Consider the following 22,190-nt stretch of genomic DNA (forward strand, 5'->3'; position numbering starts at 1 on the left):
AAAAAATAGAGAAAGATTGGCACAGATGTTAGCTCAGCACCAGCCTTTGTCACACATACACACACACACACAAATTAAATTCTGATCTTTATACCCAACTTATGGCATTGATTGTTAGAGTTTAATACTATAGTTGAACACAATAGTTCAACCATTAATGTTTGTTATTTTATATTATGCTCAGAACACTATATAACCTGTCAATAGAGAAAAAAATCCAAATGAATCAAATCATTTGCCGGTCAACTGAAACAGATATCTTGCACAGAAGAGGAAAGCCATAAATGACTGAAACATTGAGAAAGGAGACTTTTAAATCTAAAAACAAAGAATTTGTACTTACTTGAGATGGTTGCCTTGTGGAATGTTTGAAAAAATTCTCTAAGATGGCATTTGGTATAATCTTTCGAACTTTCTCTTTAATGCCTAACATTTTTGCTAGAGGTAGACCAATAAACCTACAAAAATATGAAAGGAAGTAAGTTCAAAATCTGAGAATGAATCCACAATGACACCAGAAAACTCAAGCAGTAACTTTAATTCCAAATGAAAGATCAGTCATTGGTTCATGTTGTCATTGGGCTATCTATAACCAACACCTGCCTTGCAGAAGTTCAAGGAGAGGGGCCTGCCCAGTGGCGCAGCGGTTAAGTGTGCATGTTCTGCTTCGGCAGCCCAGGTTTGCCAGTTCAGATCCCACTTGGCAAGCCATTCTGTGGTAGGCATCCCATGTATAAAGTAGAGGAAGATGGGATGTTAGCTCAGGGCCAGCCTTCCTCAGCAAAAAGAGGAGGATTGGCAGCAGTTAGCTCAGGGCTAACCTTCCTCAAAAAAAAAAAGTTCAAGAGAGCAAAGTTTGAAAACTTTTATACAAGCAATAACTTAAAAAGGTAAAATACTTACACAGGTCTAAAATCCATTTTATGTAAATCCAAATATACTTATACACCAGATCCAGAACTTCCAGATCCCAACTTCCAGATGGACTAAGTTCTCCTGGAAGTGGCCCATACATTTCAGAGACATATAAAAACAAACTAATTATGCACCAGATGTAGATAGAGCAATGTGGATAGATCATAAAACACAGTGCTGTGTTTAAGAAAAAGAAGAAACAGAATAAGGTCTTATCATCATATCATTTATGTCAACTAACAATACCTGCACTTTATATTTATGCATATGTTTTACTGGGCTATACAAACAAGCTATCAAATACATTAGAAGCTAGCAGGGAGGTGCATGGGACTAGGAAATGGGGATAAAAGGTAATTAATGAAAAAGTTAATTCAAATCAATCAATCAAAAGAGGTCTTACACAGACCAAAGACAGCATGCTATGATTTGAGGATTATGATTAATTCTCCCTTTGCATAAAAGGTCCGAATAAAACTAAGATGTTCTTAAAACTAATAAAGTCTCAAAAAACATAGTTGGCAGGGTTTCGGATAAATAATGGAATTGGTTCACTTATCCAACCTACTAGTTGAAAATTTTTATTGGGGAAAACAATCATTGCTTTTATTAGCAGAATAACACAAATACAAAATGGTTTAATATGAAAGTGTTCTCAATCATGTTCACTCAATGCTATTTCCTCAAGGGTTAGAAATGAAGAAATTAGGAAAAATAAAAAAGCAAAGCAGAATTGAGCCAAAGAAGATTTATGCAGAAAGGGAATACGACAAATCTCAAAGCCAAATGAAGTATAATATTCCCCTCTAGAGGGTCATGTGAGGGATAACTATACGGATAAGCATATGCAGCGGATAAATATTTATATCCATAGCACATTTTCTGATATGAGGAATACGTCTACATTAAAATCACTAATTTAAACAAGAAAGAGAAATATGGTTCTGTTTGTTAACATGTCCAGCCTTCAAAGATGGAAATAACATTTTCAATAGAACAGAGGAAGTATATAAATACAGTTTTCTACTTCAGCATTATCCTTCCTTTTCAAATAAATCTAGAAAATCAATCACTTCATCAATGTAAATGTAAATAAGTATGAATGGGTACTTAATTTAAAATCTATTTTGAAAAAAGAGAGAACAAGGAAGCACAACAAATATCTGATAAACTGAACTGAAAAGAGAAGGGAAATGACAGATCTTAGCTCTAGAAGGACCTTAGAGGTTAATTTGCATGAACTTTCATTTTATCGACATTGAATAGAAAAAAAATGTCCAAGAGGAAGAAAAAAGAATGTAAACTTAAGCTCCGATGTAAATGGTTCAAAGTTAGGTTAATTACTAGGGAATGAGTCTCTTAGGTTTGCCACTAATGCAGAACTGAGCCTTCAGAAGCCCTCTCTTCATCTAGCACTGCATCAGTTACCTGTGAGCCAAAAGCCAGCAATCCCAGATGGCCCTCCCCACTCTTTTTTCTGATATTCTTTCGCAGAATAAAAGGAAGGCAGACCTAGGCAGATGGAGTTAAGTATTTGAAGTTTAAATACATCTCTTAAATAGAAATAATAGCCTACTAGCATAAGATTGATTCCCAGTTCCTAAGGATTCAAAGACTCTTTGACCAGAGTTTAATCAGAGGGTTTTATATGAGAGAACAAAATATCTGGAGCAACGAAGTCTCAGGTAACACTTAAGGCTAATGTGCGTATTTTGAGACTGTTTCAATTGCGGACAGTCAGTAAAAATCCTTTTTTCAACTCCTGTAAATTGCTATACCTACCTTTATTTAAAGAATAATGGACACACTATCTCATCATGCCCTTATGTTGCTAAGCGGAAATGGCAGAGGTGGGGAGTCTATTCATTGTCTAGGTAAGTAATAGAAAAAAAGATTACCTTCTGATTTTAGCTACTCCACCTCTGCCCTGGACCCTTCTGGGGATATAATTTACTTCAAGATAATGTGTTTATTCTACAAGTGTTTACATTTGAGTAGCTTAGATCTCCTTTAAATCACACTTTGGACACATAAAAGAATGCATAGAACAGTCTGGATAAACTAGTTAGAAACTGTTATTCTAGACCACCTCCGCCCCGCAAAAAAAGAAAATCAAAATAACAAGCCACAAACTAAAACTTGTAAGGAAAGGAAATCCTAAATACAAAGCAAATGTCAGTCACTTTCAAATGATCTACTTGTTTGTTCTTTATTAGTTCTGTCTCTCTACTCTTGCTTTTCTAGGAAGAGACGTTACTTCTTGATCTTAAATAGCTTCTGACTAGCAGAAAGGATAAAAATGGGCCAGCCAAATCACAACTCCTGGTCACTTCATAGAATAAGAAAGTATAAAATAAATACAGGCTGGAACAAAAGAAGGAAGCCTTCTTGTGACAAACATATCATAGGATATACTGAAACATATTGTCAAATTTACATGCATTTTTAACATAGTTCAGAAAATTTCACATTTGCTATCATCCCTTTAGACATATCTTCTGTATTCCCAAGAGATATTAATTTACTCTTTTTTTCCCCTGAGGAGTATTTCATTGTAAAATTCCAAAAAGTACTGGTCTAGGGAAAAACAAAAACCCAACAATCCTGAATCTGGTGTCATAACACATGGGTTCAAGTCCCAGATCTACCCCTTACATACTAACTGTGTGACCATGGCCAGGTCACTTACTTCTCATTTTCTCCACTGAGATCATACCACTTGCAATTTTATATTCTTCTTAAACTATAAGTTTATATTAAAATTAAAGATATAAATAATGTTTTATTTATAAGTGGTTGAATCTAATGCAAATGATACAGAATCCCTGGAAAAAAATGTAAACATATTTCAAAAAGCATGATCTCTCTCCCATGTTAAATTTTCCTTCCTTCTATCGCATTAAAAGTGATACGAAAGTGGGGAGAGAGGAGGGAGAAAGGGGTGACTAGGCACATATGCGTAGTGATGGATTATAATTAGTCTTTGGGTGGTGAACATGATGTAATCTACACAGAATTTGAAGTATATTATGATGTACATCTGAAAGTTATATAATGTTAGAATCCAATGTCACTGCTATAAAAACAAAAATTTAAATTAAAAAAATAAAGTGAAAAGACAAAAAAAACAGTGATATGAGACTAGCGGAACAACATATAGTTTTCTGGAGAGTCACAGAATGGAAAAAGCTAAGAGTAGCTTATTGGGAGTTAAAGTTATAAGAAGATAGGAAAGATGATATAGACTCTACTTAAGCCCTTGAGACGCAGAAAGAATGGTCCTAGGAATTAAAAGAGGATTAGATTCTTCCTGATTGTTGCTGGCAAGGCCAAGACCAAGACATAATAAGTTTGTCCTCCACAGCTGTGCTGCTTTGGCAACCAAAAAGAATTTTTCTAGTTCACTGTCTTGATCAAAATGTAAAAATTGGAGCTGTCCACCAAAAAGTAGGAAATTTCCAATGAAATTAAGTATAGCACCTGGATGCCACATTTAAAGACCACCAGACACTATGCAAGAAAAGCAAGTATTTCAGGATAGTAAAGAGTAATTTGCTAATTTGGAAGTGCAGTGGCAAAATTCTACTTTATTTAAGAATTCTTTGACAAATTCAAACGTGAGTTAAAAGTAGAATTAACTGTCAAAAAAGAAGAAAATTTTCAAGTGTTCTTAGCTAGGGTTTAGTGGTGTCCAGGGAGAAAGCCTCTTCCTCTCAATAGGAATAGCAAATTGTTGGCCCCAGTGAAGTTGTTATTTGTACAACCACCTTTGGGAGAGTCCACACGAAACAGAGTTGGTCAAACTAACTCTTGACATAAGGACCCTGCAAATGGTTACAAACATATGACCTTCATTACAGTTAGTCTTGGACAAAATGATCTTTATCATATTTTGTCTTAAGTTTTTCCAACTCGATATTTGAATATTCTCTTTGCTCCAAAAAAATTAATGTGCTAATAACAGTTTTTTGAAATAGAGACAACTACAGAGATTATAGATGAACATTTATCTCCTGTTATCATAACACTGTACAGTTTTAATAAAAAGGTTGGAAGTAATATATATTTAAATTAAACTAAGAAAAAGAAAAGAAGTTTACTTTTTCTGAGAAAGCAAATTGATTTTTTCCTTTGATTTCCTTACACTTTGGAATGAAGTGCTGCTATTAAAACTTTCAATAAACCCTTAAAATAAACTATGCTAGACAGCAATATTAAGTTTGGACTTTAATGAGCCATTTTTGTTATTTCATAGGCATCCTAAAATGATACGGCATCCCCTGGTCACAGACTTCTAACGCTGCTTTTCTGGGCGTGTGTATCCTGTGCCAGACAGCATGGTATGTGAAAGATGAACTGGGTTCCCGCACTGTCTTTGACACTAATAAGCTCTATGATCCTTAACCTCTCTTGAGATCAATTTTCTTCACTGTAAAACTAAAGCATTTGAGGGGACTACGTTTCTAGTTTTTATTTGTTCACTTCTAGATAATGTCTGGTGTACATTTGATTTCATGAATTCCCCCGAGAATCTGTAGCTCACTGGTGGCACCTCGGAACAACAGATTCTTTTAGGATCTTACCAAGATTCTATTGCTCTAGAGTTGGGTCAAAGACAGGGAATGGGAAGGAAAGACACACAAATACCACTTACTTTTCAAAGAAATGTCTGATAATCAGCAAGCCAAAAGCATATGGAATTGTCACATATAAATGAGAGGGCTTTGCAAAGACGAGTCCATCATGATCTTCAAGATCTGACCACTTTATCTTCGGAGGAAGCCAGAGTCTTTCCAACCAAAACCATTCTTTAATCGTCTGAAACATTCTAGAGATGAAAAAAGAACACATTAGGGCTGTAAAACAAATACTTAAAATTGAGATAACATTGAGCACCTTTTACTCAAAATACCTAAACCAGAGAGTTCTGAAAAGAAGGAAAGGACAGAACACTATTGTTTAATGGGTTTCACGACTCTTCATTGCATTAAACAAGAATTATTCTGCCAATACTCTCAGAACAATTTTGGCCGTGGCACGGCAAACTGAAGTTTCACACACCACTGTACATACTTTCACTGTTTGCACAACATACATTAATGTATGGGTATGTATCTTCCTCTTATACGATTTTGTGATATAAAAAATAATTTAACAATAATCTCTACAGTTGCCAAAGGTCAACCTCACGAAAGCTCCAAATATGTAGAAATCTTCACTAGTATCCTAAGAACTTCTCTAGGAGATAAAGAACAAGCACGTTTAACTTCATATTACAGTAAGGAGTTCAAATTAGTCCGTGTCAACAAATATTCGAGATTCTATTATTTGTCAAGCACTGTGCTAGGCACTGAGGATACAAAGATTAAAAAGACAGCATTCTTGCCTTGAGGACCTTATAGTCCTATGGGCAAGGCAGGCCTGAACAGGCAACTTTGACACAATTTTTGGGGGTACAATAAAAGTATATATAGGGTATTGTAGGAACAAGATGATGGGCACTGAGTCCAGCCTGGAACTGTCAGGGAAAGATGATTGGAACAGATGATCCTTGAGATGTCTTGAACAATAAGAGGAAATAAACCAGAGAAATTCAGGAAAATGGGGAGGAGGGAACAGGAGTTTTAAGGAGAGAAAGTACTATGATCAAGTAACCAGAAAAACAGAACACAGAATTAGATGTTCTAATCTCATTGATTAGGCTGTGACCCTTTTAATCTTGACATTTTGACTTTCAGGATGTTTTGATTTCATCTTTTAATAGTTAATCAGAGAAAGGAGTCAAAATGTCCTCAGATACACAACAGGGTGGTCAAAATAACTCTATCAAAACCACTTGATTTGTATGCGACACGGTGCCTGTGGAACACTACCAGCAGTTTGGAACTATTACAGCAGAGGAATCCAAGATGTGGGATGGTGGGTTGCACATGGGTGCCCAGACAGTCTCCATTTATCATTGTGGCATAATTATTAATAGCGCCTCCTTTCTTTCAGAAGTGATCCAGTTTGGGTAATAAATTACATGGTCACTCTCATCAAAAGGCTGGTGAGACAGGTAGGACTTGGTCATAGAGGGTCTGCAATCCATGCTAAGGAGCTTGGACATGAGCTAATGGAACCCACTGAGGAGTATCACGCAGAGGAATAACATGGTCAGGTATTTTAGAAAGGTCACTTTGGCAGCCAGGTCCCCTGTGAGCCCATATAGTCTCTGTGACGATTAGAGGATGGTGTCTCTCTCTCCGGGCAGACACAGCCCTTCTACCCAGTGGAAAGAGGTCTGGATTTCAACCCCCACAAGCCTCCTGGCCAGGCACATACATAGCCACGCTGTTGGCAGTGCTATGGAGCACTTTCAGGAGGTGGAAAGACGGGAGAGCAATTAGGAGCTTAAAGTAAGGGACGCAGTGAGAAGTAGGAAGGTTTGCACTAGAGCAGTGGGATCAGGGAACTGAACATGCTGATAATAACAGCCTTCATGAGATTACCTATGGGATCAAAACAAGGTAGAGAAAAAAAGAAGGCCAAGACAGAAGTGACAGTGAGAGAAAAAACCCAGAATACTCAAGAGACCCGAGGTCAAAGAACAAGTGTGGTGGGAGTAGGACGAAGGGCCGAGAGAAAGGGAAGACTCGGAGGTGAGGATTAAAGAGTGGAATACTAACCTACAGACTTCCAAGTTCAGACAGGGAAGAATTCCCAGTGTGGACCCCAACATCCTTCGGAAAAATCGCCACCAAAACCAACAACTGAACTCTGGTGAGATAACTCCCTGCATCATTTCACCTCTCATTACAGCTCAGAGACATGCTCATCCGAAGTAGCATGAACTTAGGCCCGTGTGGAGAAGGAGAAAAGTTGCCTTGTTTGTCATGTATTCATCATTTTACTATAATTTCTACCCTGGGGGACAGTAAGTCCCATTAATACAGTTGCAAAGTTGTGCAAGTATGGTGGAGTAAAGATAATCAAGAAAGATTTAGTGAATAATTCCCGTCTATCAGGCTTTGGGGCTGCAGAAAGGAAAGGGTTGGGCCCAGACTTCTGGGAGCCGACAGTCGAGTCAGGACTGATGTGGATCTGGACTTGGGAGGACACAGTGAGGACTGATGAAAGAGCTGATAGTTAGGAAGGAAGAATTAACACACTTTGGTAAGGGAGCTGAGGGTTCAAGCTTGGTTGCCTGGGCCATCTGACGTAACTGGCCAAAAGAGGAAATTGAGAGAGGAAGTTGGCTTTGAAGTACACAGTTTTGGCTCAGAACAAGAGCTGAGTCAAACTCCAGCTAAAATTCAAACTTTCTACAGATTATGAAAACCAACCCAGGCCATGGGAGTCTCTCTGTCATGGACAAACCTTGTGTCAGGCCTTGTCCGTCACTGTATCAGAACAAGATATGCCTACAAGGGCAAACATATGTTTTCCTAGAAGTTTGCCTCAGCATGTTCATTACTTTATTGGCACCAAATTTAACAGACTAGCACTCAGGGGATAAACAGTAATGGCAGAGAGTTAGTTTTTCTTTTGATATTGTTATAATAATTCTTATACAAAGTAGTTGACTCACTCCTAAAATGAATTCCAGGCAGTACAGATTATTTTGTCCAGAGTGAAATATAACTAAATAAATAGCTTACAATGGTTCTGTAGAGGTTGTCACTCCAAACAATGCCCTTGTGCAGCACATGCAAGCAATGAATCAAGGTCTGTTGAAAGCCATAGTACCTTTAATACCCAACAGCCAAAAAGATTTAAAGGGAGATAGAAAGAATTTGGAAGTTGAGGGTGGCCCCCTGGAAAACGTAGTTCAAACTGAGAAAATACTAAATATATATTACTCACTTTTTCTCCATGTGCTGCCACCAAACACCAATTATTGCTGCTTTAAAAGAGTTGAGGATCCCTTCTTCACACCACACACAAAAATTAACTCAAAATGAAGCACAGACCTAAATATAATGGCTAAAATTATAATGCTCTTAGAAGACTATATAGGAGTAAATCTTCATGACGTTGGGTTAGGCAAAGCCTTCTTACACGTGACGCCAAAAGCAAAAAACAACAAAATAAAAAATAGATAAATTGGACTTCATCAAAATCAAAACCTTCATCCTTCAATGAACACCATCAAAAGACAACCCACAGAATGGGAGAAAATGTCTGAAAATCATGCATCTGATAAGGGGCTTGTATTTAGAATATATAAAGAACTGTTATAATTTGATAATAGAAGGACAAATAACCCACTTTAAAAATGGGCAAAGGATCTGAATAGATATTTCACCAAAGAAGATATACAAATGGCCAATAAGTGCATGAAAAAATGCTCAACATCATTAGCATGAGGGAAATGCAAATAAAAACCGTCCCCAGAGATACCCTTCACACCCACTACGATGGCTATAATCAAAAAGATAACAAGTGTTGGCAGGATGTGGAGAAATTGGAACCCTCACACACTGCTGGTGGCAAAGTAAAATGGTACAGCTGCTGTGGAAAAGTCTGGCAGTTCCTTGAAATGTTAAACGTAAGGCTACCATATGACCCAGCAATTCTACTCCTAGGTATACACTTAAGAGAATTGAAAGGATTCATGCTACAACGTGGATGGCTCTTGAAAACATGCTCAGTAAAAGAAGTCAGACACAAAAGGCCACAGACTGGATGATTTCATTTGTGCAAAATATCCAGAATAGGCAAATCTACAGAGACAGGAAGTAGGTTAGTAGTTCCTCAGGGTGTAGCAGGCAGGTGTGGTGGGAAATGGGGAGCGACTGCTAATGGGTATAGGGTTTCTTTTTGGGGTGATGAAAATGTTCAAAAATTGAATGTGGTGTTGGTTGCACAACTCTGTGAATATACTAAAAAACATTGAATTGCACACTTTAAATGGGTGAAATATATGGTATGTGAATCATATCTCAATAAACAAAAAGAGTCAAAAATTCTTCTTCCCAGCTTCATCCCCTTTTAACCGTTACACCGTTTAGTCCATGGCTCATGCTAAACTTCATGCTAAAGCTTCCTATTATTTCATTTATGGGACTTAAGTTTTACCTCCCAGATACACCTGAGTCAAGCTTGTGCCCACAAACCCAGAAAAATAAACAAATGAAGGAAATACTATATCCAGATTCAGACTTCAGCACGATTTCCAAGTTCATGACTTTCAGGAGAAAAAAGAATAGCAGGCTTTAAAAAGCAAAAACAGACGGTCTCTCCTGAAGGAGAAGTGGCTCTCCTAGATGACAGCCCTTGAGTATAAGGATGTTTAATAGACATCCGTAGGCCAACATTTTAGCTCTAGGCAGTGGGCTTTGACAATCCAGTCTATACCTCTAGCCAGCCTCTGGACCATCCCTTTATTTTCTCTCAAGATGAGAGCAGAGGCTAAGCAGAGAAAGAAATGAGGTAAAGAGAACTGGGATAGGCCCTCTCCTCTAACCCTCTCTGCCGTTCAAGTCTCTTAGCAAGAAACAAGTCACACTCCCTTAGCCTCCCAATAGCTGCTCCTAAGGCCACAAGCCTGTGTCAGGACCTCTGGCATCCTTCCTAGTCACCTTTCCCTGACCCTAGTGTACTGGATGTGCCATTTTGGAGATAGCCCACCACCCAGCCCTGAGTAGCAGGGGAAATCACTGTCTGGGGTGTTGGTCAGTGTCTTTCCCACTGTGAAAGTCAAGATGACAATTCTCCATCTACTGGCAGTTGGCCTGGGATGGCCCAGGCTTGGCCAGCTGGATGCTTTCTCAGGACTTTGAATCTGGAACAGACAGTGGTATCCAGCAGCAGCAGATGGCATCCTGCCTAGGCAGTGACTGCTGATGCTGAAAAGATAGTAGTCATTGTCTCTCAGCTTCTTGGCCTTCCCGATCGCCTTGGTTTCTAGGTTTCAACTGTGACCAGGTCTGGTCCACCACCCTTCCTTCGGTGCTGCGAGTCACTTCCAATACAGTCTTTTGTTTAGGATGGAAAGTGGTGGATTCTGTTTCCTACAACGGGGAATGCTGACTGATACACCTAGCATTTTCCCCACCCTCCTTGAGGAGAAACTGACAGCTCCAATTCAGTTGTCAGAACCTTAAATTTAGTGGAAGTGTCTATTCTTAGTATTTTCTTCTAAAGTTTACACAGAGAAGCAGTAACTCCCTTGAATGACTGAGCAGGGGCAAATGGCCTGCAGCGTCTGTCAGTTGCTCCCACTGGTTAGTTTCTGATCGCATCTTGCCAACAATGGGCACTCATTTGTCTCTTCCTTCTTCTCTCCCATTTTTTCTCCTGCTCTATCTCAATTTCAAGACTCACAGCGGCGCTCATAGTCACTACTTAAGGCTTTGGTGGTGGTTGTCCAGTGTAAAAGAGGCTGCTGGCCTCCCTGACACAGCCTTAAAAAGACGCTTGGTAGATGTCAAAACATTACCTACACGGTGAGTGGAACACGACCTTTATACTGTGTAAGCTGTCTACGTATTGCAATACTTAAACAATACCCAGATAGAAAGAGAATTAGAAAATACTGAGATGGAGAGAGACCTGCGTTCTTAAAACCCCACAAGTTACTGCCCTAAAAACAAATCCTGAGCATTTGCAACAACGAATCTGTCATTCAGAGACCTGCCTGTGACTCTGTCACTTTTTGGACAGTCTGAGAAGCCCACCGACTGTCACATTAAACTTACAGCCCATTTCTCATCTTTATTCATTTGGCTCAACTCTAGGCCTTTCTGGAAACTGAAACATTGTCAGCTGTTGATAACTCTTCAGTCTCTCTGCTTGGTGTTCTCTTGGAAGCAAACGCATTTATTTACTCTTTGGCCATTCCCGGTCCCTCTTTTCCTCATCAACTAGTCGAAGTCCCCTTTTTCTCACCCCTTGTATATTATCTAAGTACTGCAAGTCCTATTCATATAAAAATATCTGAAGGACCAACAATTTTTATTTATATAAAAAAATGAAGCTATTTTTTAAAATAAGAAATATTTGCAAGAAAAACACCTGCAGCTATGTTTTTTCTTTGGGGAAGCATCAGGAATGGAGGTGGCATCACTGCACAGCTGTGTTTTCCCACCTGTCAACATGGTGGAATTTTTAAACGCGATTTTCAACTCCAGCTGACAGTAGTTTGCAGGAAGACAATCTAACTAATGTAGGTTTGATGACTCACTATTTTCTGACCTCATGGATACAGAACCCAACGGGGTGAAGGAAGCCTACTGAGCCATGCCCTCTGATGAACACCATTAAATTTGACCTTAGGAGTAAAGAAATAAAACCATCTGGGCCACAAGTTTATCACTATTTGAAACAACATTTTTGTAAAGTGTTAAAAATGTGGCACTTGAACTATTGCTGAGGCAAGCACTCCAAGTCAGGCTGAGGCTTTGGACAGCTTTGGCTAATTATCCACCCAATCCCCCTGTAAATACCACATCAGTTCAGAAGATAACTCTATAGAATGAATCTCTTGGATAGAGGAGAGTGACAAGAAAAAATCTCTACAGAACAGAAAATCTTCACCATCTCTGAGTATTATTATGGTTGGAGGACGTGAGAGTTGGTGAGAGCTTTGGAGACTGGGTGACCAGCTAGATTAGAGTGGGACCAGGGTTCTCTGGCAAAGAGAAAGCTCCAGAAGAGCAAGGACCTTGCCCGGCCTGTTCACTATTGTACACCCAAAGCTTGCCACACAGTAGACACAAAGTATTTGTTGAATGAATGGATGGAAGGTTTACTGAGGCTGGAATGGATTTGTGAACAATCAAGGAGAGATGCTATGGCCAAAAATGATATCTAATTTAATTATCTACAAACAACTTCATTTTTATTAGCTGCAAAACAATTTCCAAAATTTAAATGCAGGGGGTTAGGTAAATATCTTTATCTACCTTTAGTCTGCTTGTTTTCTGTGGAATTAACTCTACTAACTCTGCCAAAAAACTGGCTATGCCTTTAAGATAAGACATGAAGGAAAACATTAGCAGCTACTTGATTCCTGTGAACACCGTAAGGACTGAGCCAACTGTAAATATCAATTCTGAAAGCATTTTAAATTGTGCCATTTCAAATGGATGAGATGATGTAAATGATAGAGCAACTTAACTCTGAAGGATATTTATTATGATTAAGTTAATGTGTAAAAAGCCTATAAATGCCTGGGCTTATAGCTGTAAGAAAACTGAAGAGAAAAAGAAAAAGAAAAAAAATCCTATAATTTATGTAAAGAAGTAATTAATTTACAACAAGATAAAAACAACTGTAAGTAATTCCCTCATACTAAATTTTATAATTATATCAATTTAAAGGCTCGAAGAAATTCATAACAGACTGAGAGACTGAAAAAAGAAAAATTCAGAGTGTTTGTAGCAAAAAAATGGGATTGCCTCAAAGATATCATTGATGGGTATCAGGATGTCCTAAGTATCCATTCATTTTGCCTTTTAGTTACAGGCCCCCCTTTCCTCACCTCCAAGTTTTACCTGGGCACCTGGCTGCCCTGCCATGTGAGACAACATTTCCCAACCTCCCTTGTGGATAGATGTGTTTGTGAGTGACTATGTCTGGGTCAATGACACAGGAGTGGAATTGATTTGGGTAATCTCCCTAAAGAGCAAGCTGCATATCCTGATTTCTCTCTGTCTTCTTTCCTGACAGCTGGAAATGGGGATGACAGGATAGGAGCAATCTTGGAAGCCAGTTAGCACATTAGCCCTGGTCCACCCATATCTGGACTATTTCATGCAAGAGAAATAAATGTCTATCTTATGTAAGTCATTGAATTTTGCATCCTTTTTGTTATAACAGCATAGACTGTAACTCTAATTAATACATAGGCGAGAATAACAAGGAAGAAGTAAACAAGAACTATACTTTATATTGCTTCCAAGTAGATTATAAAATCTGGAGACATCTGCTCATCAAAAAATACCATTAAGAGAAAAAACAGCAAGCTACAGACTGGGAGAAAATACTTGCAATATTTGCAATACAAAGGACTCATATCTAGAATATAAAAAGAACTCCTGCAACTGAATTAAAAAAAAAATGTTAAGCAACTTCTTCCATAATAAGTCCATTGGGGGCTGAGTTTCCGTTAATATTCTGCCTAGTGAGGGGCATCCCAAGCATCTGCTCTGCCTACTGGGCTCCTTGTAGGGAGCTTGTGCCAGTTATCAATGTATTGCCTCCCAGCTCCCAGTTCACCCTTTTCTGCCCGCTCTGTGAAATGGGTCTGGTCCTTTTACCTGTTTCCCTTTGCCAGCTAGCCCTGAAGCTTCATAGAGGGTGGTGGAGAGACACTGTGGGAGGAAAGGGTTTTGCTTTCTGGCTCTGTGTGCTCCCAGGGAAGGCTCCAGCAGCCCCAGCAGCCAGCAGATTCCAGTGGCACCTCTCTTAGGATTTTTGTGGCAGAGTCTCCAGTGAGACACTTCCCAATGAACAGCTCTCCTCAGCACACTAGAGGGCAGATTTCCAGCAAGTTCCAGAGGGCTGGTTTCTAGGCAGTTCTGCTGGTACCACAGTGACTCCTCTGTGCTCTCTCCATCAGGGTCTGCACATCAGCCCTGGGGGGGCCTACTCCTATAGTCCTGGAGACTACTCCTACAGCTGGGACTCCTACACTCCTTAGAGTTCTTCCTACTAGCCAGTCCTTTGTTACTCCAATCCTGAGTGGACCCTGACTGCCTTGATGGAAAAGTCCAACCATCTTTATGTGCTTACTCTAACATTAATTAACAAAAGCTAAAGTTATTCTGAGCAAGTCAAAAAGGCCTCTGAAACTCAAATCACAAGGGAGAGCCTTCTCATTTTTCCCTTTTAATGCTATATGTAGAGTTTGCTTATAGATGAAATGAAGACTTGATATTTCAGGAACTGTGGTTCTGCCCCTTTGCTCCCACTGATTCTAAAGCTTAGGTTAATGTTCCCAAGAGCCAGCTGTCACTTTCTACTAGGGCAATACTTTTTCATTGTTAGTAAACATAATTGGGATATTTTTCCAGCAAAACAAATAAACCACTAAAATGCCAACCAGGCACGTGGCATCTGTATGGGGTCAAGTTCTCTTTCAAGCCGGGGCTATCCCCTAGTGCTATTCTCTTCAGGCCGTGTTTCTCTTGGCTCTGTAATAAAACTTCACAATAGGCCTTGATCTAGGTTCCTAACTTAAATGTTGAGCCAGTGAAGTTTAATTCCTGAAAAGCCCAAGGCAGAGTTACTGTTTGCTGTTGTGTGCAGAAGAAACCCCACTTGGGGATGGTTCTGCCAGAGGCTGATTGTTCGAAGTGACTCCAGCTGTGTTTGGAGGCAGCTCCCCACCACCCTCTCCCTGTGCACACTCTCCTGTCACTGAGAAAATTGTTGCAGGGTGGACCACTGGCAGTGGGTCTGTTCTTCCAGGCTCACTTGTGCCACCTTTCCCCTCACTTTGTCCTCCCACAAGCCGGGTCTGCTTTCTGACCCTTGAAAGCAAAATGGTCAGTTATTTCCAGGCTTGAGGCATACGCATAGACTATTCCTTATGCCTAGAATTCTCTAACCATCTCCATCCCACTCTCTCCTCCTTATCTTACAAGTCTCAATTTAAGAGTCTCTAAGATCTTCATCAAGGCTTTCCATGACCCCTGCTCCCCCATCGTTCTCACAGCTAAATGGAATACTCCTGTTAGATGCTGCCATCCCTCCCTGTTCTTCTTCTTCATAACAGGTACCAAATTTGTAATTATACAATTGTACGCTGATTTAAGTCTGGCTCCCTCCCCCAATTTCAAGATCCACAGGGCAAAGACTATACCTGTTTTGCTTACAGTAGCATCCTTAAGTTGGCATATAGTTGGTGTACAAACAGTAAGTGCTCAGTAGATATTAGGGGAGGCAGTTTAACACAGAGTTCAAGCACATGGACTTTGGAGCTGGACTGCCTGAGTCTAAAGCCTGGTTCTGACACTTACTTAGCTATGTGACCTGGGACAACTAACTTCACATCAGTTTCCCCACCTACAAAACAGAGATTATACTTGTATCTCCATTATGGGGTTGTTAAAATGATAAAATGAGTAAATATTTGTAAATCACTTTATTACATGCCTGTTAAATGATAAACTGGAGTCAAACTATTAAATATTATGTTGTCCTTCTAAAGAGAGGAACTAAATGAATTTTCAGGTCCTAAAATTCTATAATTAACACCTATTAAATTAGAAGAAGTTAATTTAAAAATAATATTCAATGGGGCCTGCTCCAGTGGCCTAGTGGTTAAGTTCAGCATACTCCACTTCAGAGGTCCGGGTTTGGTTCTCAGGCACAGACATACACCACTCATCAGTGGCCATGCTGTGGTGGTGGCTCACATACAAAAAACGAGAAAGATTGATAACAGATGTTAGCTCAGGGTGAATCTTCCTCAGCGAAAAAAATAATAATAAAAAAATAAAAAATATTCAGTGATAACTATGATATAAATGTGTTATATTATCATTTACATATAAATGTAAAACTGTTACATTTATATGCTACTAGTGACAACATAAATGATATTGACCTTTGGAAAATTGGATAATAAATTTTAGGAGTCACTAAAATGTTCAAGCCTACCAAGGAATACATGTAAAACTGGACAAAAAAATGTTTTAACTATAATTAATAAATAACACTTCATTGTTAGAAATAATGATTTTTTAAAATCTGGAATGTTTAAGTACATTTTGCAATGTTAATTCTATGTAATAATAGTCAGCTAATGCTAAAAATTATGAAATTTATCAACATGTAAAGTGTTTATAACATGTTAAAAAAAGAAAACCAAAATTCAAGATTCTATCTATACTATGACCATATGATGGTGTATGATCTCACTATGTTATACTATTTTATACATACATGTGTCTGTGCATGTATGTGAAAACAAAAACTATAAGGAAACATAAAAATAATTGATTGCTAAATGGTAAAATTCTACGTGTTTTAAATTTTTTAATTATTATTGTCCCACTACACACCCAACTTTCTCTGACTAAAAGGTGTTATTAAGGTGATTTATTTCACATTCATGTGTTTTTTAAGAGGCTAATTTTTTAAAGTGAATGCTCATATACAAAAGCTAATAGCTGATTTGAAGTAAGACAAGTTTGTTACTTAGGTAAAACCTTCTTACACACACAAACAGCTACCCATTGAATTCTACGGTATTCTAACAATTTCAAAGAAAATCAAAAATGGCTTCCTTAGTCAATAGGAAGACAGGCTCTTGAGATCTACCTGTAAAATGACTTTAGATTCTGGAGGTAATAAAGATAAGACAGAAAATGCAGTTTAAGGAAGCAGTATTTGCCAAAAGGTAGTTCTTCCAGATGCCTCTTCACCTTTATCCAGTCTGGCTCATCTCTGTTCTAGTCACTATTTGACAGAGATCGCCAAAGCCCAGCTCAGGACCAAGAGAGATAAGTGACCAAGGAAGTTTACTTAGACTTGGTAACATGCATAAGAACTTGCAGAAAAACAGGTATGACCGAAGTCAGAAGAATGTAAAGCAAAGTTACAGAATAGATAAGTCTTAGAGGAATGCAAAGAAAAGGGGTCCAAGATGATTGGGAGGAAATCTACACTAAAGTTACATAGGATTGATAATTGATAATTCTGCCATCAAAGGTAGAATTCCCTTCCCCACCTCTTTTTTTTTAAGTTAACCTTAGAAGTGTAAAATGTAAATTAATAGGTGGGTAACTAGGCAATAGTGTTGCAACGCAAAGAAATGTTAACCCAATTACCATCACATCAGCATTTCCTTTCTAATTGCTATTAAGTATTTTGCTCCTCTCCACCAAGTCCTTCCCTGCAAGCTCTCCTCCCTTGCCTGGTGAGTCACCCATCTTGCTTCACAGACTACCCTGTTATTAGTCTCAGGCACAAGTGAGTGATGTTGGCAAAAGCAAGGGATTGGGAACCTCAGCTGCCAGTGACTCACAGAGCAGTCTGAGGTGAGGCCTTGATTCTGTCTCAAGTTTTCCCATTCGAGAGACTACAGGACTGGCTGAGTGTCTGCAAAGACTTTCTGTGCCCTGCTGAAGGGTCCTGCAGGAGCTTTCTTGACATTTAGTCCCAGGTAAAAAGGGTCAATGAAACTGCTTCACACATCACACCAGGTAGCTCATTGTCTTTCAAACAGCTGAAACACTTCAGAAAAAACAATGGCTCTAGAGTCAGAAAGCCCAGGTTTTATGGCCATCCCTGTCAACTAATAGCTAAGAGGTCTTTGGCTACTCAATCTCTGAATCTTCATTTGCTCACCTGTTAAATGATGCTAATTCTACCTGCTGTGTATTAAGAGTAACTAGGTATATGCAAATACCATAACACAGAAAGTTCTGGATCAATAATAATATTATCTTATTATCCTAACCTCACCGGGTGTGGGCAAGAATCCAATGTCAGGCTGGTTTAAATAATAAGATTAAATACTAAGTTTAAAAAGATTCCCAAAGGGAGAGCAATGGGATACCCTCCTGCTCCTTCACAGCCACCTTCCCCCAGTGATCTCCACATCTCTTGCTTCTGGGAAAAGATAACTGGTTTTATATCCTTCTTTCAGTAAGGAAGCCTACACAATGGGCACAAACTGTGCTAAGCAGAAAACTCGGGGACAAGTCCTGGAGAGGATGACTGCACAGTGTCTAGTGCCAACCTTTTCAAGGATCAGACTCAGCTGGAGGGATGTCCAGACCTCCCCTCACAACACACTGGGGCAAAATTTACAGGACAGGATATGTGGGAACCCAAGGCCTATTGGCTTATTAAGAATAGGGGTTTGGGAATTGGAATGCCCATCTTCACCCGCTTCCAGCTGCATGATCTAGGTAGAGCAAGTGACTTCTAAGTGTTGAATTTCTCACTTATATATAATAATTTTTATATTTGAAAGTCTAGGTCAGGATTAAATAAAGTCATATGTCTAAATCACTTTATGTGATGCCTGGTATAGAGTGAGTGCCCAATAAACTATAGGTGTTAGTACTGCAGTCACTATTTACATTTTCTCATCAATGGCACTGTAGACTTCCAGGTGGTACCACTGCCAGCCATCATTCACTGATTTCCTACAATACCCTGATGACTGTTGAGGTTACCTAGACTGAGTATTGGTGGGGGAGCAGCTTTTCTGAGGGATGAGTGTGACTTGACAGGGTAACTCATTTCCTTAGGGACAGCAGGATTTCTTACGTCAGGGAACTCGTCTTGGGCAGTGTCACCAAAGGAATCATTTTATGAAAGAAAGTGAGATCTACAGAGGGTGTGGGGCCACATCTTGATCAAGAAGGAATTTGGAACATCTGTCTCTCTCACAGATGAAGAGGAGGCCAAGCTATTTTTAAGGAAGGACTTGGGGTTACTAAGGCACTCTGATGACAAGCCCCAAATTTAACAGTTTAAAATATATGTTATGTAATCCTTAAAGGCAGGGTTTCCTGTCATACAGCCTGCTGCCCCCGTGGAATGAGGCACCCCTTGGGAAATAATGAGATGACAAAGATTCTGGTAATCTTCAGATGAGGGTGGAGTGCAGTGGGTGTGAGGGCCGACAGCAGAGGGCAGGAAGGTGGTGAAGGAGTGCAGAAAAATAATCTCAATTATATATTCTTAATGGCTTTCTTTTTTGACTGAAATCATAAAAAAAGTTAGAACGATAAAAGGCAAGATTTTCCTCTGGCAAGAACTGCTAGCATGCGGCTGGGAGACTGGGGACCTGCTGGAATCATCGTTTTCTCCCTTGAGCAAATAGGGATGGGTCATCTCCCTTCCTTGCCCGGGGCAAGTGCTCCCTCTGTCCATGGCCATGAACCCTTGCTATTTATTCACCAAGAGAAAATAACTCATAAGATCTCAAAACTGAAAAGAATTAGTCATTCCCATCTAGCCTCTATCTAACACAAGTAGCCCCTTAAAGAAAATAAAAATGTGTAACACCCAGATTTTAAGTAGATGGGGGAGAGACAGAGACAGAGAGACATACAGGGTATCTCCAAAGTCTGGAACAGAGAGAAAAGATTTCCTTTATTCATTATACTTTTTTCTGGATTAATAATTAAATCTATGGCTTTAAATTTAGAGATATTTTGCCTGCAAAAGCCTCTGGAAGAAAAAATGTCCTGGGTATATTGTATGAAAATGTAATATACTTAAAAATAAAAATTCCCTAAGTTTCCAGATTTTCAAATATACATTCTTTCCAAAAGGGCATCCTTAAATTTCTGTCCAATATGTATTTATATGATTTTCATCTTAGTCTCTCTGATTTCTGCCTATTAACGCAAATCAGCTGCTATAGATAAGAGAAAACACTGCACTAACAATAATACCGAGTTCCCTAGGTAAGTGCCACGTCTGGCACGCAGTCAACTCCTTCTTCCCGGGGAAGGGCAGACATGTCCAATGTGATTTTCTGGTTACTTCTCTATTGATCCTGATTTGGAGTCTATGGGTTCCTAAACCTTCTTTTTAAAATTTCTTCTTCTTTAAACTAAGACTTATTGGATATTTCCTCAAATTTTTTTCTGCCAAAAAATACAGTTGGCAGAAGTGCTACTGTGAAGGACTAGTCTGAATTTTGTGAAGCAGGACCACATGTGAACCTTGAGAAGAGAGAGTGATGGAATTGGAGTTGAGCTGACCAACTTGCCGGCTCCACGTGCTGTATGAGGGGATTCAGAGTTCCTCTGGGTCATTAATGTTAGTGAAATTTAAATATAAATGTCTTAAGGTGGGAATGTTCTCAAAGAAAGTGAACAAATGGATCATATGATATTCAACTCTAAATAACCCAAGTATAATTATTGTCTGAAATATATATAAGAGAGATGTTACTTTAAATCTATGTGGATTCTCTTAAAATATGCCAAGAGATGCTGTCTGAGCCTCACTGAAGCCCTTTTGTTCAGGAGGAGGGAGTCCTGGATTGCTTCTCTTCCCTGCCAAGTGAAGCTGTTTCTCAGCAAATTTTTCTTCCTGCTTGTTTATGAGGTTGGGACTGTCACTTATCTGCCACCTTATGAAATCTAAGCAATTTCAACTTTGCTGTGCTGTTAGGTGGATGTTTATGGGGTGTTGCAATAGAAGAGGAGTTACGTTCACATATTCCATAGCCATTCTGAAACTGCTCATCCTTTGTCACTCTGTGATGCATGAGTCAGTGACACCATTACCCACCAACAGTGTACAAAGGGCACTGAGCTTGATGACCAGGAGCAGCCCCACTCTTACACTCTTACCTTATTTTAAAAGACCCTACTCTGGCTCTCCTTTGGCCACACTTCCCTCCCATGGAGTTAGGAGTCCATAGGCCCAAAGGGACATGCCCACTGCATCCCATGCTCCCTTTCTAGACTTGCTAAGTGTACTGAGGACCCTAAAATTCCCCACCCAAACAGCTCAGAGCCCACACCCAAGGTCTTCATGGGCCCTTTGTCAAGTCTACCCTCCTAAAAGTGACACTACAGTGTACTCGTAGGCCTAGGGATGGCCAAACGGAGACAGGTGGGGAGGGGAAGAAAGGACCTGTGCTTAGACACACACACAGGGGTGTCTGCACACATATACACTAGGCTTCTAGCCGAGCAGGACAGGACTTGGGCTGGGAGGAGGGACAGGGCCAGGCTGAGGGCCAGATGCCTTCGTACGTATCTTGCCTAGGCCCCTCCAATGTTAGGGGTGCACCTGTCCACTGGGTGACAGGAATTCTAGAAGCCAAGGATCTGTTCAGGCTGTGTAGCCACCAGAGGGGCTGGTAGATTGACCAAAACAGAGATCCTCATATAACTTCTGACTGTCCAGCTGGACTACTCCCTCCCAGAGAAAGCACCTTCTTGCTTAGCAGGAAGTAGTTATTCACTCTGGCTTACTAATGCTCCCCAGTCCTGCTCCCCAGCAGGCTACCTCTTCACTATTGACTCTCACTTGACCAGAAAGTAGGCAGGGGAAACACGTTTGTGATTGAGTGGTTTTACATTTAGCAACAGTTTTGGTAATAAGATGTAGAAAATTAGAGGCTAAAGGAAGGGGGTGTGCCTTGGTCAAGAACCCCTTCTGAGTTCTCTACTGACCCACTAGGAATTGGCTACCCTGGGAGGATGGGGCTGTGGGGCAAAGCCCCATGTAAGCAAGGACTGTTGGTACAGGGGAAAGTGTAAGAGATGTGAGTCAGATGCCCACTGTCATCGACATCCGGTTTTGCAGCTGAAAATTGGGAATAATAACATCACCTTTTCATAGACCATTACAGAAATTTA

The 22,190-nt window shown here is 39.7% G+C and overlaps 1 protein-coding gene across 27 annotated transcripts in view; it reads right to left on the minus strand.

The window, feature by feature from the left end:
• CERS3 (ceramide synthase 3) overlaps positions 1–22,190 on the minus strand; it is a 113,925-nt gene that overhangs the window by 74,021 nt on the left and 17,714 nt on the right. For all 27 annotated transcript variants that reach the window (XM_023651423.2, XM_023651397.2, XM_023651414.2 and 24 more), the window contains 2 exons: positions 5,570–5,743; positions 344–458 (listed from right to left, as the gene is read on the minus strand). In XM_023651423.2, coding sequence (XP_023507191.1) covers positions 344–458; positions 5,570–5,742 — 288 coding nt within the window. In that variant the 5' untranslated portion in view covers position 5,743. The remainder of the gene's footprint in view (positions 1–343; positions 459–5,569; positions 5,744–22,190) is intronic.

The sequence above is a fragment of the Equus caballus genome, chromosome 1 (genome assembly GCF_041296265.1).
Source record: "Equus caballus isolate H_3958 breed thoroughbred chromosome 1, TB-T2T, whole genome shotgun sequence".
Lineage (NCBI taxonomy): Eukaryota > Metazoa > Chordata > Mammalia > Perissodactyla > Equidae > Equus > Equus caballus.